Raw genomic sequence first — 16,002 nt, forward strand, 5'->3', positions numbered from 1 at the left:
GTGTTGTGTAATAAACTGAAATCGAATAGTGAGCTTAAGGAAAAAGAATTCTTAAGCAGCAGTGATCATAATATGATAAAATTCACCCTGCAATTTGGGAAAGGGAAGTTAAAGTCAGATGTCTCCGTATTAAAGTGAATTAAAGGAAATTACTTGAGAGATGAAATAATTAGAAAGGAACACTAACAGAAATGACTGAAATTTGTTGGAGCAATTCAGAAGGCACAGAATAGATATATCCCAAAGAAGAAGTATTCGAAAGGTAGGATGATGCAGCCGTGGCTGACAAGGGAAGTCAGAGCCAACATAAGAGTCAAAGAGTTATATGAAAGAAATTAGTGGGAAGTTAGAGGATTGGTAAACTTTAAAGACGGTGCTGGTAACTGGCGACTTTGCATGTGCTCTCCAGAGCAAACTGCCCTCTCCACTATCCTATATCCAAGAAATCCTTGTAAACCTTCAAGTTAGCAAGATAAAGATCAACAACACCGTGGCGAAGGTACTGACCGAGCTGGAGACCACCGCGCCAGAACTGCTTCTTAAACTCCTGGACCAGACCAACGAGGCCCATGTTCCCAGAGACCTGTGGTCTGCCACCGTGCTGGAGCGTTTGGAAACACGGCCCATTCCGAACAGCACCTCTCCGGAGCAGACGACCACACTGAAGTGATGGCGGAGACCTCAAGTGCCCCAAACGTTTCCCCGGAGCGACCACCGTAAAGCCCCGTTGGTGGCCATCCACAGCTGCCGGAAATGCGGCCTCCACCGCCGACCTCGGAGATCGAGCCCGAGGCTCGGCTGGAGCAGAGGCCTCCGCAACTGCGATTCGGCTTAAGGACTTGTTTCAGCCAGGAGCCCGGCCATCCGGGATTAAGTGTCGGCTTTGGGGCCCAAACCAATCGACAGCCCGGGCCCTCGGCAGCTGGAAGTGGCAGCGGAGCCTCCTCCATCACTCGGCCCGACCCAATGCGCCCGACGACACATCCTGCCGATCGATCCCCACGGGACATGTCCACCTACCTCAAAGAGCTGACAATAACACACTGCATCGATGGAAACCTGGAAAGATGCACTACTTACCGAGGAAGTGAGGGAAAAGAGCTGGGCTGCTGGGTCAGATTGAAGCTGAGGGGCTTCAGGGTCCCTATGCCCACCATCCTACTAGCTAATATGCAAGTAATAGAGAACGAGGTGGATGATCTTAAAGGGAGACTCACCTACTGCAGGGAGATGCAGAACTGCTATGTATTCTGTTTCACTGAGACCTGGCTCTCCCCTGCCACCCCCAACTGTGCCATCCGACCGGAGGGATTTTCGATCCATCAGATGGACCGCATGACGTCTTCGGGCAAGACGAGGGGTGGTGGTGTCTGCCTACTGATCAACACTGGGTGGTGCTCGGACACAGTGGCACTGACAAGCTCCTGCAGCCCGGACCTGGAACACCTGTCGGTGAAGTGTCGTCCCTACTATCTGCCTCGGGAATTCACCTCGGTCATACTGACAGCGGTCTACATTTCCCCCCCAGGCGGACATGGAGTGTGCTCTGAACATACTATATGCCAGGGGTCCCCAACCTTTTTCGCACTGCGGACCGGTTTCACATTGACAATATTCTTGCGGACTGGCCGCCCGGGGGGGAGTGGTAGGGTTGCCAACGGACAAGAGTAGCAGTCAAATACGCTGGGTTTACCCCCAGAAAGACTAGAATGACCATGAAGCCTTGCGCGGGCACCAGCGCGCATGCGTAACTTGCGCATGCATGTACGTTTTTGACTACAAATCGTTTTTGGCGATTCTGTTTGGGGGTGGGGGGAGGTGTTAACCATGACCAGAATATAGGTGATAATTAGCTAATACACTCAATTTCATTTCTAAAAGGGTTTATCTAAGGAATTTAATATTAAACACACAGCGCATATTTTCCTCGCATGAATATAGAGATAAGTCAATTATCAGGGGAGGACGGGGAGCTTGAAGTAAGTGTTGAACGAACTTCCAGTAGAAGTGGTAGAGGCAGGTTCGATATTATCATTTAAAGAAAAATTGGATAGGTATATGGACAGGAAAGGAATGGAGGGTTATGGATTGAGTGCAGGTCGGTGGGACTAGATGACAGTAGCGTTCGGCACGGACTAGAAGGGCCGAGATGGCCTGCTTCCGTGCTGTAATTGTTATATGGTTATATAAGTAAGTCAATAGCATCATAACATTTTAAGTAATATTTGGATCTTAAACCCATAGCACATATTTTCCCTGTATGAACATATAAAATCATTGCAACACACCAATATCGCTGAATCAGTGGAAGCCCTGGGCTTGTTTTCCTGCAACAAGACGGTCCTATCGAAGGGTGACGGGAGACAGCGATACTCGAAGGGGGTTCTTTATGTCTGGTCTATTCCACAACGTAGTTTTCGTTGCATTCATTGCAGAGATATGTTGGAAATGGAAGCAACATTTTCAGTGCTTTTGTGGCTATCTCAGGACTTTTAGCCTTGACTTTGATCCACAATGCTGGCAGAGATGTTATGTCAAACATACTTTTCAGCCCGCCGTCATTTGCAAGCTCAAGGAGCTGATCTCCTTCCCGCGCTGAAAAGCACGATGAGTGCGTAATGGCTCAACAGTGGGCGTGACAGGGAACGAGGAAAGGTGCAGCTGACTCCTATCGCCAAATCATATTGTTTCCTCGTGGCCCGGTAGCGCAAGCTTTACGGCCCGGTGGTTGGGGACCACTGCTATATGCCAGCATCAGTGAACTTGAGACCAGGTATCCGGAGGCTTTGCTCATTACAGCCAGGGACTTTAACCAGGTCAACCTCAGAAAGGTGCTGCCAAAGTTATATGAACATGTCTCCTGCCCCACTAGAGGTCTGAATATACTTGACCACTGCTACACAGCAGTCAAGGATGCCTACCGTTCCGTCCCACAACCTCACTTCGGAAAATCGGACCATCAGGCCGTACTCCTCCTCCCGGCTTACAAACAGAAACTGAAGAGGGAGGTCACAGTGTCAAAAGCAGTGTCGTATTGGACGGAGGAAACAGATGAGGTCCTCCGTGACTGCTTTGAATCGGTGGACTGGTTAGTATTCAAGGACTCGGCAGCTAACCTCGATGAGTATGCCTCAGCTGTCACGGACTTTATTTGGAAATGCACGGAGGACTATATGTCTCGCAAGACAATCCGGGTATTCCCTAACCGGAAACCTTGGATGAATTATGAGGTCAAGTCCCTTTTAAAGGCTAGAGCTGCGGCTTTTAAGTCCGGGGATACCAGTCGCTACACGGAATCCAGGCGTGAACTTCGGAAAGCCATTAAGGGCGCCAAGAGGCAACATCGAGCCAAGTTGGAAGCCCAGGCTAACCAAAGGGATGCCAGTAGACTATGGCGGGGTCTAAATGAGATCACTGGGTGCAAAGAAAAGGCTGGGAATATCAATAACTGTGGCACTTCTCTTCCTAACAAACTTAACGTATTCTACGCAAGATTCGAACAGAACAGGAGCGTCCCACTCCCTCCGGATGAACAGGACCTGGTGGCATTGAGATTCATCGTCACTGAGGAGGACGTTAGAAGGGCTTTCCTGAAGATAAATCCAAGGAAGGCGACGGGCCCAGATGGCATCCCAGTATGGGTTCTCTGGGCCTGAGCAAGCGAGCTAGCTGGAGTGTTTGCTAACATCTTCAACTGCTCCTTGCCTCAGTCTAAGATCCCCTCGTGTTTTAAGAAGGCAACGATAATCCCGGTGCCGAAGAAGAGCAAGGTGGCATGCCTGAATGACTATCGACCTGTGGCTCTGACATCAATTGCTATGAAGTGCTTCGAGAGATTGGTTTTGGCACACATCAACCACAGCCTACCGGTCAACCTCGACGCTTTGCAATTCGCCTACTGGAGTGACAGGTCAACGGCATATGCCATCTCTCTGGCCCTACATTCCTCCTTAGAACACCTGGAGAATAAAGACGCATATGTAAGGCTCCTTTTCATTGACTACAGCTCTGCCTTTATTATCATCGTTCCAAACAAACTGATTCCTAAGCTCGGGAACCTGGGCCTTAGCACTCAGATCTGCAGCTGGATCTTCAACTTCCTCACAGACAGGACCCAGGCTGTAAAAATAGGGGACAAGCTCTCCTCTACAATCACTCTGAGCACCGGTGCCCCACAAGGCTGTGTACTCAGCCCCCTGCTGTACTCACTGTACACCCATGATTGTGTAGCCAAGTTTCCATCAAACTCTATATAAGTTTGCTGATGACACAACAACTGTAGACTGTATATCGGGTAATGTTGAGTTTGAGTAGAGAGAGGAAATTAAGAACCTGGTGGCATGGTGCAAAGACAATAACCTATCCCTCAACGTCAGCAAGTGGAACAGGTCAAAAGCTTTAAGTTCCTCGGGGTCAATATCACAAATTACCTGACTTGGTCCAACCAAGCAGAGTCCACTGCCAAGAAGGCCCACCAGCGCGTTTACTTCCTGAGAAAACTGAAGAAATTTGGCCTGTCCCCTAAAACCCTCACTAATTTTTATAGATGCCCTGTAGAAAGCATTCTTCTAGGGTGCATCACAACCTGGTATGGAAGTTGTCCTGTCCAAGACCGAAAGAAGCTGCAGAAGATCGTGAACACGGCGCAGCACATCACACAAACCAATCTTCCGTCCTTGGACTCACTTTACACTGCACGCTGTTGGAGCAGTGCTGCCAGGATAATCAAGGACACGACCCAACCAGCCAACAGACTTTTCGTCCCTCTTCTCTCTGGGAGAAAGTGCAGGAGGTTGAAGACTCGTACGGCCAGATTTGGGAACAGCTTCTTTCCAACTGTGATAAGACTGCTGAACAGATCCTGACCCGGATCTGCGCCATACCCTCCAAATATCCGGACCTGGCTCTCGGTTTTTTTGCACTACCTTACTTTCCATTTTCCTATTTTCTATTTATGATTTATAATTTAAATGTTTTATATGTACTAATTTTAACTATTTTTAGTATCTTTAATATTTAATATTTGTAATCCAGGGAGTGTGAAGCGCAGAATCAAATATCGCTATGATGATTGTACGTTCTATTACCAATTGTTTGGCGCCAATAAAATATGAAGTATACAAAACCAGCAGATGGCAACTAGAAAGTGAGAAAGAGGGAGAAGATGGCATACATATAATAAAGAGGATACTAAAAGTTTCTTCAGATATATAAAGAGTATGCCAGATTTCAAGAGTGTAGAAGTGTGTGAAGTTGCCTTTATTAGGGAGAAAGTGCTGGGGAAACTGGAAGGTCTGACAGTAGATAAATCCCCTGAACCAGATGGTATATATCCCTGGGTTCTGATAGAGGTAGCTGAAAAAATTGTGGAGGTAGTAGTAATGATCTTTCAAGAATCACTAGATTCTGAAATGGATCTGGAGGAATGGAAAATTGCAAATGTCCCTCCATTCTTCAAGAAGGGAGGGAGATAGAAGAAATGAAACTATAGGCCAGTTAGTCCCACCTCAAAGGTTGGGAAGATGTTGGAGTCGATTGTTAAGGATGAGGTTTCGGGGCAGCATCTCTAGGAAGAGGTACAGTCGACAACATCAGTGATGTTGTGTACTTGGATTTTCAGAAGGCCTTTGACAAGATGTCACAGATGAAGCTGCTTAACAAGAGCCCAATATATTACAGGAAAGCCACTATCATAGAAGAGCATTTGCTGATTGGCAGGAGGCAGAGAGTGGGAATAAAGGGAGTACTCTCTGGTTGGCTGCGAGTGAAAGTGGTGTTCCACAGGGTTCTGTGTTGGGACTACTTCTTTATATGTTAAATGGCGATTATATGAATGACAAAATTGATGGCTTTGTTGCCAAGTTTGCAAACAGGTGGAGGGGCCAGTACAGCTGAGGAAGCAGGGAGGCTACAGAAGGACTTAGACAGATCAGGAGAATGGGCAAAGACGTAGCAGATAGAATTCAGTGTCAGGAGGTTACGGTCATGCACTTTCATAGAAGAAATAAAAGCAGAGTTTATATTCTAAATGGAGAGAAAACTCAAGGTGCAAAAGGACTTCGGAGTCCTCATGCAGTATACCCTAAAGGTTAATTTGTATGTTCAGATGTAGGAAAGGAAGGCAAATACAATGTTATCATTCATTTCAAGAGTGAAATATAGAAGCAAGGATGTGATGCTGCGAGTTTATAAGACATTGGTCAGACTGCATTTGGAGTATTGAGAGCAGTTTTGTACCCGTCACCTAAAAAAGGATATGCTGGCATTGGAGTAAGTCAAAAAGAGGTTCACAAGAAAGAGCACAGAATGAAAATGTTACATACAAGATGAGTTTGACTGCTCTGGATCTGTACTCCTGAAGTTTAGCAGAATGAGCGAGATCTAATTTAAGACCACTGAAATGGTTAGATTGATTTGATATTTTCGACAGTAGGGAGCCTAGAACTAATGAGCAAACCTCAGAATACAAGGACATCCATTTAGAACAAGGATGGGGTGAAGTGGTGAATCTGTGGAACTCATTGCCACAGACAGCTGTGGAAGTTGAGTCACTTAGTATATTTAAGGTGGAGGTTGACAGGTTCTTGATTAGTAAGGGCACCAAAAGCTACAGGGACAAAGCAGGAGAATGAATTAAAGAAGGATAATAAATCAGTCATGGTAGAATGGAAAGCAGACTTGATGGGAAGTATGGCTTAATTCTGCTCCTATGTCTTATGATCTTCATTTCCCAGATTTGGTTAATTAGAAACCACCTTGCTATATGGCAATTACATCATTTTCTTTTACATCCATGTGACTGTTAATTCATTCATTTTATTATAAATATAGTAAAATAATATTTGTCTTTTTAACATTTTTAGGACATCAACATTTATCTGCCCTATATCGGACTTCTAAAATATACACTCCTTTCTAGTTTATGTCACAGTAAAGGTTTATTGCCATCTATAAAGAGAAAATGATTTGCAATGTTTCATGATCTCCTTAAAAACAGAGTGCATCATCCAAACCACCCCCACTGCATAACTGTTCAAAATGGACAAGCAGCTTTAGGATGGCATTGCCAATCTACAGCTCTTTTGTTGTCAACACAAAGAAACCCAGCATAAATAAAGGAAGAAGCACTCTATCTATCCATCATATCTTGCCCTGCTGTTGCAGAGCTACTGGGTCCAATACTCATTTGCTACCTCAAGATCCACAGAATTAAAACCAGGAATAACTCTTACGACGACAAAAGTAGAATCCTTTATCCCTTCTAGTAAATTGTAAAGTTTCATCAAATCATGGAAATTTTCAACAAAAACTTAATCTTGAAATTATTTGTTCTCTCTGGGCCTAACATCAATTAAATTGTCCTTTAGTCTCATCTGTACCAAAGAAAACAATTCTAGCCCAACCTCGAATCTGCAATTTATCAATCCTGGCAAATTCCTTATAAATCGTCCCTCCACTGTATTGATTGTACAATATGGTGAACAGACCTAAATGTTTTACTCAAGTTATTTATGTGTTGTATTAAGTACCAGCATTATCTCGCTGTTCTTACATTTGATGTTAAATAATCTGTAATTTAATTGACAATCCTATGCCTTCTTGAACTTCCCCAAATCCTTTATTGGACTGCATTCCATTTGCTACTTTCTTTCCAATTAACCATATAACCATATAACAATTACAGCACGGAAACAGGCCATCTCGGCCCTTCTAGTCCGTTCCGAACTCTTACTCTCACCTAGTCCCACCGACCTGCACTCGGTCCATGACCTTCCATTCCCCTCCTGTCCATATATCTATCCAATTTAACTTTAAATGACAACATCAAACCTGCCTCAACCACTTCTGTTGGGAGCTCGTTCCACACAGCTACCACTCTCCGAGTAAAGAAGTTCCCCCTCATGTTACCCCTAAACTTTTGTCCTTTAACTCTCAACTCATGTCCTCTTGTTTGAATCTCCCCCATTCCCAATGGAGAAAGCCTATATACATCAAGACTATCAATCCCCCTCATAATTTTAAACATCTTTATCAAGTCCCCCTCAACCTTCTACGCTAAGAATAAAGACCTAATTCGTTCAACCTTTTTCTGTATCTTAGGAGATGAACCCCAGGCAACATTTTAGTAAACCTCCTCTGTACTCTCTCAATTTTACTGTCATCTTTCCTATAGTTTGGTGACCAGAACTGTACACAATACTCCAAATTTGGCCTTACCAATGCTTTATACAATTTCAACATTACATCCCAACTCCTATACTCATTGCTCCGATTAATAAAGGCCAGCATACCAAAAGCTTTCTTCACCACCGTATCCACATGAGATTCCACCTTCAGGGCACTATACACCATTATTCCTAGATCCCTCTGTTCTACTGCATTCTTCAATGCCCTGCCATTTACCATGTAAGTCCTATTTTGATTAGTCCTACCAAAATGTAGCACCTCACATTTTTCAGCATTAAACTCCATCTGCCATCTTTTAGCGCACTCTTCTAACTGGCCTAAATCTCTCTGCAAGCTTTGAAAACCTACCTCATCATCCACAGCGCCACTTATCTTAGTATCATCTGCATACTTACTAATCCAATTTACCACCCCATCATCCAGATCATTAGTATATATGACAAACAACATTGGATCCAGTACAGATCCCTGAGGCACACTGCTACACACCCTCCTCCAATCTGACACACAGTTATCCACCACTACTCTCTGGCGTCTCCCATCTAGCCACTGCTGAATCCATTTTACTACTTCGATATTAATGCCTAACGATTGAACCTTCCTAACTAACCTACCGTGTGGAACCTTGTCAAAGGCCTTACTGAAATCCATATAGACAACATCCACCGCTTTACCCTCATCAACTTTGCTAGTAACCTCATCAAAAAATTCAATAAGATTTGTCAAACATGACTTTCCATGCACAAATCCATGCTGACTGTTCCTAATCAGATCCTGTCTATCCAGATAATTATATACATCATCTCCAAGAATACTTTCCATCAATTTACCCACACTGACGTCAAACTCACAGGCCAGGTAATTGCTAGGTTCACTCTTAGAACTCTTTTTAAACAATGGAACAACATGAGCAATACGCCAATCCTCCGGCACCATCCCCGTTTCTAATGACATCTGAAATATTTCTGTCAGAGCTATGACTACATTTACATGACCACCTATAGCTTTCTGCGGGGCAATATCTTTAATTAGAGCTCATTTTATCTGAAAACTTCTTTATTTTCTGTTCTATTTTAAGTCTAATTTATTTACATAATGAATATTTTCTTAAAAAAACAAGAGTAAAGGGAGAAAGGGCAAATACAGAAAAGTTTTTTTTTATCCCTGACAAAATTATTCATATATTTTGATCAATCACTTGAAATGGCATAGAATAGTGTTTATCAAAATGACAATTGTGACAAAAGAACCAGTTATCTGAAGATTGATGCCGATAAGAGGACAATGGGGGGAACATTCAAAATGCTAATAAGAGAGAGATGAGAGAGATTACCGAAAGGAGACACGGTTCTGAGTATTGTCAGAGACCGGTGGCTTTGAACCCTCAACTGTTTGAAGTTTGATGGAACAGGCGATACCCCAGCAGGGGGATAAAAACGGACAGGTTCGCTAAGGCAACAGACACACGACACCACGAGGTAATGAGACCCTGGAAGCGGTGTGCCCCCACAAGTTGCTAGGAGTTTTGGAGGTCTGGTCGTGGGACCAGCCATAGACGCACAGGGTGGAAAGGTGCGGTCAGGCGGGAACCCGGGGTACGTAACATAAGTGGGGTTCTCGTCCGGGATTTTGAACACTAAATTTGGGACTGGGTAAATTGATTGGGTTAAAATTCCCAAAAGAAAGAAAAGGCAAACAGCAGAAATGGAGATTGAGGAATTTCTAAAGGCGCCGACCTTGGAGGCATTAGAGGATGCCAGGAAAGCGGAATTGGCAGCTGTGGCCAAACGGTTGAATCTTGTTAAGGGGACGTCGACAATGAGGAGAGAGGAGATACACAGAGCTATTGTAGAGCACTATGTATCTAAAGGGGTGTTTCCTCAAGGGGAGCTGGAGGTGATATCTATTGGAACGCAGTACAGGTGCAGCTTGAAAAATTGAGACTCGAGCACGAGTTCCGGGTACAGCAGCTAGAACACGAAGAGAAACAAAGGGAAAGGAAATTCGAGCTGGAGAGGTTAAAGATAAGGGCAGAGCAGGGGGCCATGCCGAACCAAGGTGGAGGGTTCAGGGCGACCCAGGAGGTTAGGCTGGTTCCCCCATTTGACGATACCGATGTGGATCGGTACTTTCTCCATTTCGAAAAAGTTGCTGCAAGTCAGGACTGGCCGAGGGATAAGTGGGCTGTTTTGCTTCAGAGTGTACTTAAAGGAAAAGCCCAACAAGCTTACTCGGCTTTGTCCGCGGAAGGTGCCCAAGAGGTATGAGGTGGTGAAAGAAGCCATCCTCAGGATTTATGAGTTAGTCCCGGAGGCATACCGGCAGAGGTTCCGGAATGCGAGGAAGCAGTGGGACCGCACGTATTTAGAGTTTGCCCGTGAGATGCAGACATATTGTGAGCGTTGGTGCGCCTCCAAGGGGGTAAACGGGGATTATGACAGACTGCTACAGCTGATCCTGATTAAGCAGTTTAAAGGTTGTGTCCCTGAGGGTATGAGACCCTACCTAGATGAGAAAGCGGCAGACACTTTAGCCACAACTGCTAAGTTAGCGGATGAGTACGCGTTGACACATAAAACAAAGTTTGCCCCAAGTAAAGGCTACCAGAAGGGTAGTCGGGACGGCGGGGAGAGTCCGGCAGAAAAGTCAAGAAGTAAGCCGGGGACTAGTGAGAAGGATAAGGTAGACCAGGAGCAATTTGGTAGGAAGTCTCCTGGAGTCGTCTGTTATAATTGTGGGAAAGTCGGACATTTTGCCTCCAGGTGTTTTGCCCCAAAGAAGGAGACGGGGAAAGGAAAAACGGCGGTTCCGACTGGCTGTATTGAGCCAGCAAACAAACCGCCAGGGGAGAGGAGGTCTGATAAAGTTCAGGAAGGGTGCGAGAGGTTTATCTCGGGCGGATTGGTGTCAGTGAAGGAGGGGTTAAACCCAGTTCCAGTGCGGATCTGGAGAGACACGGGAGCTCGTCAGTCACTGATCTTAGGGAGTGTTTTAGACTTTAGTTCAGAGACTGAGACTGGGGAGGTCAGTGTGATCAAAGGCATTGGAAAAGGGACTGAAGCAGTGCCTTTGCACCAGATACACCTACAAAGCGACTTCGTCTCCGGACCGGTCACGATAGGGGTGAGACCCGAACTACCGATGAAAGACGTGGAGATCTTGCTCGGTAATGACCTCGCCGGCGGGGAAGTGTATCCAGCAGTAAAATTGACAAGCCCGCCTGCCAGCATTCAGGCCCCGCCCATGGACTCACAGGGTTATTCCGTTTGCGCAGTGACTCGGCATGTGTCCAGAAAAGCTGCAGAGGCTGATATAGAGTTAGCTGAGACGTTTCTACCAGCCTTGTACCAGGGGGAGGTAGAAAGTGAAAAGAAGGAGCGTAGTGAAACAGGAAAAAGTGAGGGAGTTGAGGCAGACTTAGTATTAGCAAGGAAGGACTTTGTACAGACGCAGGAGCAAGACGAGGAGCTGCGGGTTTTGGCGGAGACAGCTCTCTCTGAAGCAGAATTAAAAAGAGAGCCAGTAGGCTATTGTGTGGAGGAGGGAGTGCTAAGGAAGAAAGTGACCAAGTACCGTGCCCGCAGATGAGGAATGGGGGATGGTGCCAAAAATTTATGGGGATGAGATTCTTAACCTGGCCCACAAGATACCCCTCGGTGGACATTTTGGGGGGAGGAAAACAGTCGGCGGAATCATGAAAGAGTTTTACTGGCCGCACAGGAGGAAGGATGTTACTGACTATTGTAGACCTGAGTTAACACAGTTAGAGGCTATTAACATGTTAAAAGCTCACCACAATCAGAAAACAGATCTAGCTAGTGGTATCATGAAAATTAATGAGGCTAGGGTGCCACCTGATAAGGGGAAAACCCATTTTGAAAAGATAAGCGTAGTGCTGACCAGATGGGAGAACTCTATTGTGTTGACCAACTTTGCTGTTGAGTTCTCTCCCTTAATCCCCGAACAAAGCGAACCGCTAAGAGAGCTAATTAAACGACACGCCCACGTAGGTCCCGATGTCCCGAGGCAATGTAAAGAGCTGGGACATGGAGCTGTTGTCACATCAGGTCAGCCTAGTGAGCAACACCCCTATAGAATGATTAATACAGTGACAAACGGGCTAAAGAACACAGAAGTGTATATTGGCGATGTAGTGGTCTGGAGTGACACGTGGGAGGAGCACATTACGGCAGTAGAGGAGCTGTTTAAATGGCTGTCTGAAGCCAGCCTGACAGTGAACCTCGCAAAAAGTGAGTTCAGCCGCGCGAAGGTCACTCATCTGGGACAGCTGGCTCCGATGCAAGCTAAGGTGCGGGCTATCTCGGAGGTCCCCACCCCGACAGACAAGAGAGCCCTGAGAAGGTTCTTGGGGATAGTGGGGTACTATTGGAAGTTTTGCAAGAAAAAAAACAACTTTGCGGATGGTACCCACCCTCGTACTAAGCCCTTGCCAAAGAATGCTAAGTTGGTATGGGACGACCCTTGTTATCTGTGTCCGGGGCGAAAACCACTGAGAAGTTACACTGATCACAATTCATTAGTGTTTTTGGCCACTATGAAGTTTGCTAAGTTGGAGCCTGGTTCTAGAGGATTATTAAAATAACACATATAAAAGGAACAGAAAATGTGATTGCTGACTGTCTGTCAGGTGTTGACAACTTAAAAGTCTCTGTATTAGCCAAATAGTTGATAAACATGTATATTTGTGTGTATCTGATAGTGCATTCATGACTATATCCTTACCCCGGTAAAAATCCTTTGAAGGGTAGGGATGTGACAAAAGAACCAGTTATCAGAAGATTGATGCCGATAAGAGGACAATGGGGGAACATGCAAGGTGCTAATAAGAGAGAGACGAGAGAGATTACCGAAAGGAGACACAGCTCCAAGTATTGTCAGAGACCAGTGGCATTGAACCCTGAACTGTTTGAAGTTTGATGGACAGGCGATACCGCAGCAGGGTGATAAAGAGGGACAGGTTCGCTAAGGCAACAGACACACGACTTCACGAGGTAACGAGACCCTGGAAGCGGTGTACCCCCACAAGTTGCTGGGAGTTTTGGAGGTCTGGTCGTGGGACCAGCCATAGATGCACAGAGTAGAAAGACACGGTTGGGCGGGAACCCGGTGTGTGTGTCCACCCTTGCCTGGGTGCTGGGTTCACCGCAGAAGAACGATCAAATCTGGAACAGAAGGGTCACAGTCGGTGACCTCAGAAGACATTACAAAGGGCTCGCCCGAAAGCTAACTGCGAGGAATATCGAAGGTCTGTTTGGAATCCGATTTGCATATCATTCGTTCTCTCTCTTCTCCCCGCCCCAACGGCACAACAGTGATTACTGCGAACTGAACTGAACTAAATTGAACTGAACTTTGCGTCACTTGAAACTGATCATTTACCCCTAGACTGTGTTAGAGCTTGATTGATCTTATTATCCGTGTACATGTGTGTTTATTCATTGCTAACCTGTTGCATTTATATCCTTACTATTAGAGTATTGCGTTGCTTATTTCTTTAATAAAACTTTCTTAGCTCCAGTAATTCAGACTCCAACTAAGTAGTCCATTTCTGCTGGTTTGGCAACACAGTTACAGGGTATGTAACACAATGAAAAGGCCTGGGACAATTAATCGATACAAATACTCAAAAAGATTTTGTATTGTAAATCTGAACTAAAGCAGGGGTAGAACGCTAAATTTCACCACACAGAGCACAGTGATTATCATAGTTCAATTACAATTTATAGAAGAAGCTGAAGTAAACATTAGGGTTACATCAGATAAATTTTTCCAATTACAACACTTTCTGTCAGAGATTTGGAAACTAGTATTATACTTATAGCCAGTAAAATTAACTAAGAATAAGTAAACTAAAACACGGGCAGGCTTGAATTTCAGAGTATAATTTCCTTTCTGATACATCACCCAAAATCAAGAGAAAGCTGACCTTCTGTTTGCAATCCGGCTGCTGTTGCGACCCATTCCCAAACACTTTTCCAGATGAGGAGCAAAGCGGGAGGCAGCGATACTACGACTGCAGTTTGGGCATTCACACTCTTTATTCTTCCACTGGTTATAGACTTGGCCAAAAATGTCCACACCCGGCTGGTCCACAATTTCTGAAACACACAATCAAAATTTATTGATCGGCAGACCACCAACAATTGCCCTATGTTTTTTTGAATATTATGTGATTTGATGCTTATCTGTATTAGAGTGAACTATGCCTACACAATAAAATCAACATTCTCAAAGAAACTGTGAGAGAACAAAATGGTACCTATGGATAGAAATTAGAAATGAATCTTGGAATGGTCCAAGCATATCGGCAAGATTCCTCATATTATGCAATGTTATTTCTGAGTTTAAAAAGAAGTGTACTTAATTTTTTTAGGATTAATGATAGTGGATCTATGTATTAGTATGTCCAGAATTTGATAGGAGTTCCACTACAATGACAGCAAGTGTTGGTTGTGAATGTGGTGTTACGAATTGTAACATTCAGAAATAAACCACCAACAAGAGATTTCACACTGAGTTGGGTTTTCATGTTAAACCCCTATCTTTGTTAGTATCTACTTATAATATCGTAACTTAACCAAAATAAACAAATGTTAACAGTGTTGTGTGTATATATGTGTAATATAGCTCCCAAACTAAGTTAAGCTTGGGGAAACAAAGTTTAGAGCCTTAAGATAGCAAAGTAGGAAAGTTCAGTTCATCCACGGAAATTATGATAGGAGAAAGAGATTTGTAATCCAGGGTGAAACATAGAGAAAAGGTGGTTACGTTGAATTTCGCAGGTAAACGAAAGTATCATCGTCAAAGATCTTGTCTGTCGTTTTGTTCCAAATCCACACACAAGTTATCAACGAAAGTGATCTGTCATAGGGTTATCATCTTAACAACATACCCAGGCAAGGGTTAACACACCAGTGGTCTCCACAGGATATTCCGAAAAATCCACTCCTTTGCATTATATGAAGTGACAGACATACATTCTGTTATGCACTCCGTGATGATGTTTAACCCACCCTTAGACATAGAAAAATAGGTGCAGGAGTAGGCCATTCGGCCCTTCGAGCCTGCACCGCCATTTATTATGATCATGGCTGATCATCCAACTCAGAACCCTATACCAGCCTTCCCTCCATACCCCCGATCCCTTTAGCCACAAGGGCCATATCTAACTCCCTCTTAAATATAGCCAATGAACTGGCCTCAACTGTTTCCTGTGACAGAGAATTCCACAGATTCACCACTCTCTGTGTGAAGAAGTTTTTCCTAATCTCAGTCCTAAAAGGCTTCGCCTTTATCCTCAAACAGTGACCTCTCGTTCTGGACTTCCCCAACATCGGGAACAATCTTCCTGTATCTAGCCTGTCCAATCCCTTTAGGATTTTATACGTTTCAATCAGATCCCCCCTCAATCTTCTAAATTCCAACGAGTACAAGCCTAGTTCATCCAGTCTTTCTGCATATGAAAGTCCTGCCATCCCAGGAATCAATCTCTTGAACCTTCTTTGTACTCCCTCTATGGCAAGGATGTCTTTCCTCAGATTAGGGGATCAAAACTGCACGTAATACTCCAGGTGTGGTCTCACCAAGGCCTTGTACAACTGCAGTAGTACCTCCCTGCTCCTGTACTCGAATCCCCTTGCTATAAATGCCAGCATACCATTTGCCTTTTTCACCGTCTGCTGTACCTGCATGCCCACTTTCAATGACTGGTGTATAATGACACCCAGTTCTCGTTGCACCTCCCCTTTTCCTAATCAGCCACCATTCAGATAATAATCTGTTTTCCTGTTTTTG

At 44.7% G+C, this 16,002-nt stretch overlaps 1 protein-coding gene across 1 annotated transcript in view; it reads right to left on the reverse strand.

Moving 5' to 3' along the window:
* LOC134341067 (ataxin-7-like protein 3) overlaps positions 1-16,002 on the reverse strand; it is a 94,509-nt gene that overhangs the window by 62,726 nt on the left and 15,781 nt on the right. Inside the window, exon 3 of the mRNA XM_063038817.1 lies at positions 14,135-14,306. Coding sequence (XP_062894887.1) covers positions 14,135-14,306 — 172 coding nt within the window. The remainder of the gene's footprint in view (positions 1-14,134; positions 14,307-16,002) is intronic.

The sequence above is a fragment of the Mobula hypostoma genome, chromosome Y (assembly GCF_963921235.1).
Source record: "Mobula hypostoma chromosome Y, sMobHyp1.1, whole genome shotgun sequence".
NCBI lineage: Eukaryota > Metazoa > Chordata > Chondrichthyes > Myliobatiformes > Myliobatidae > Mobula > Mobula hypostoma.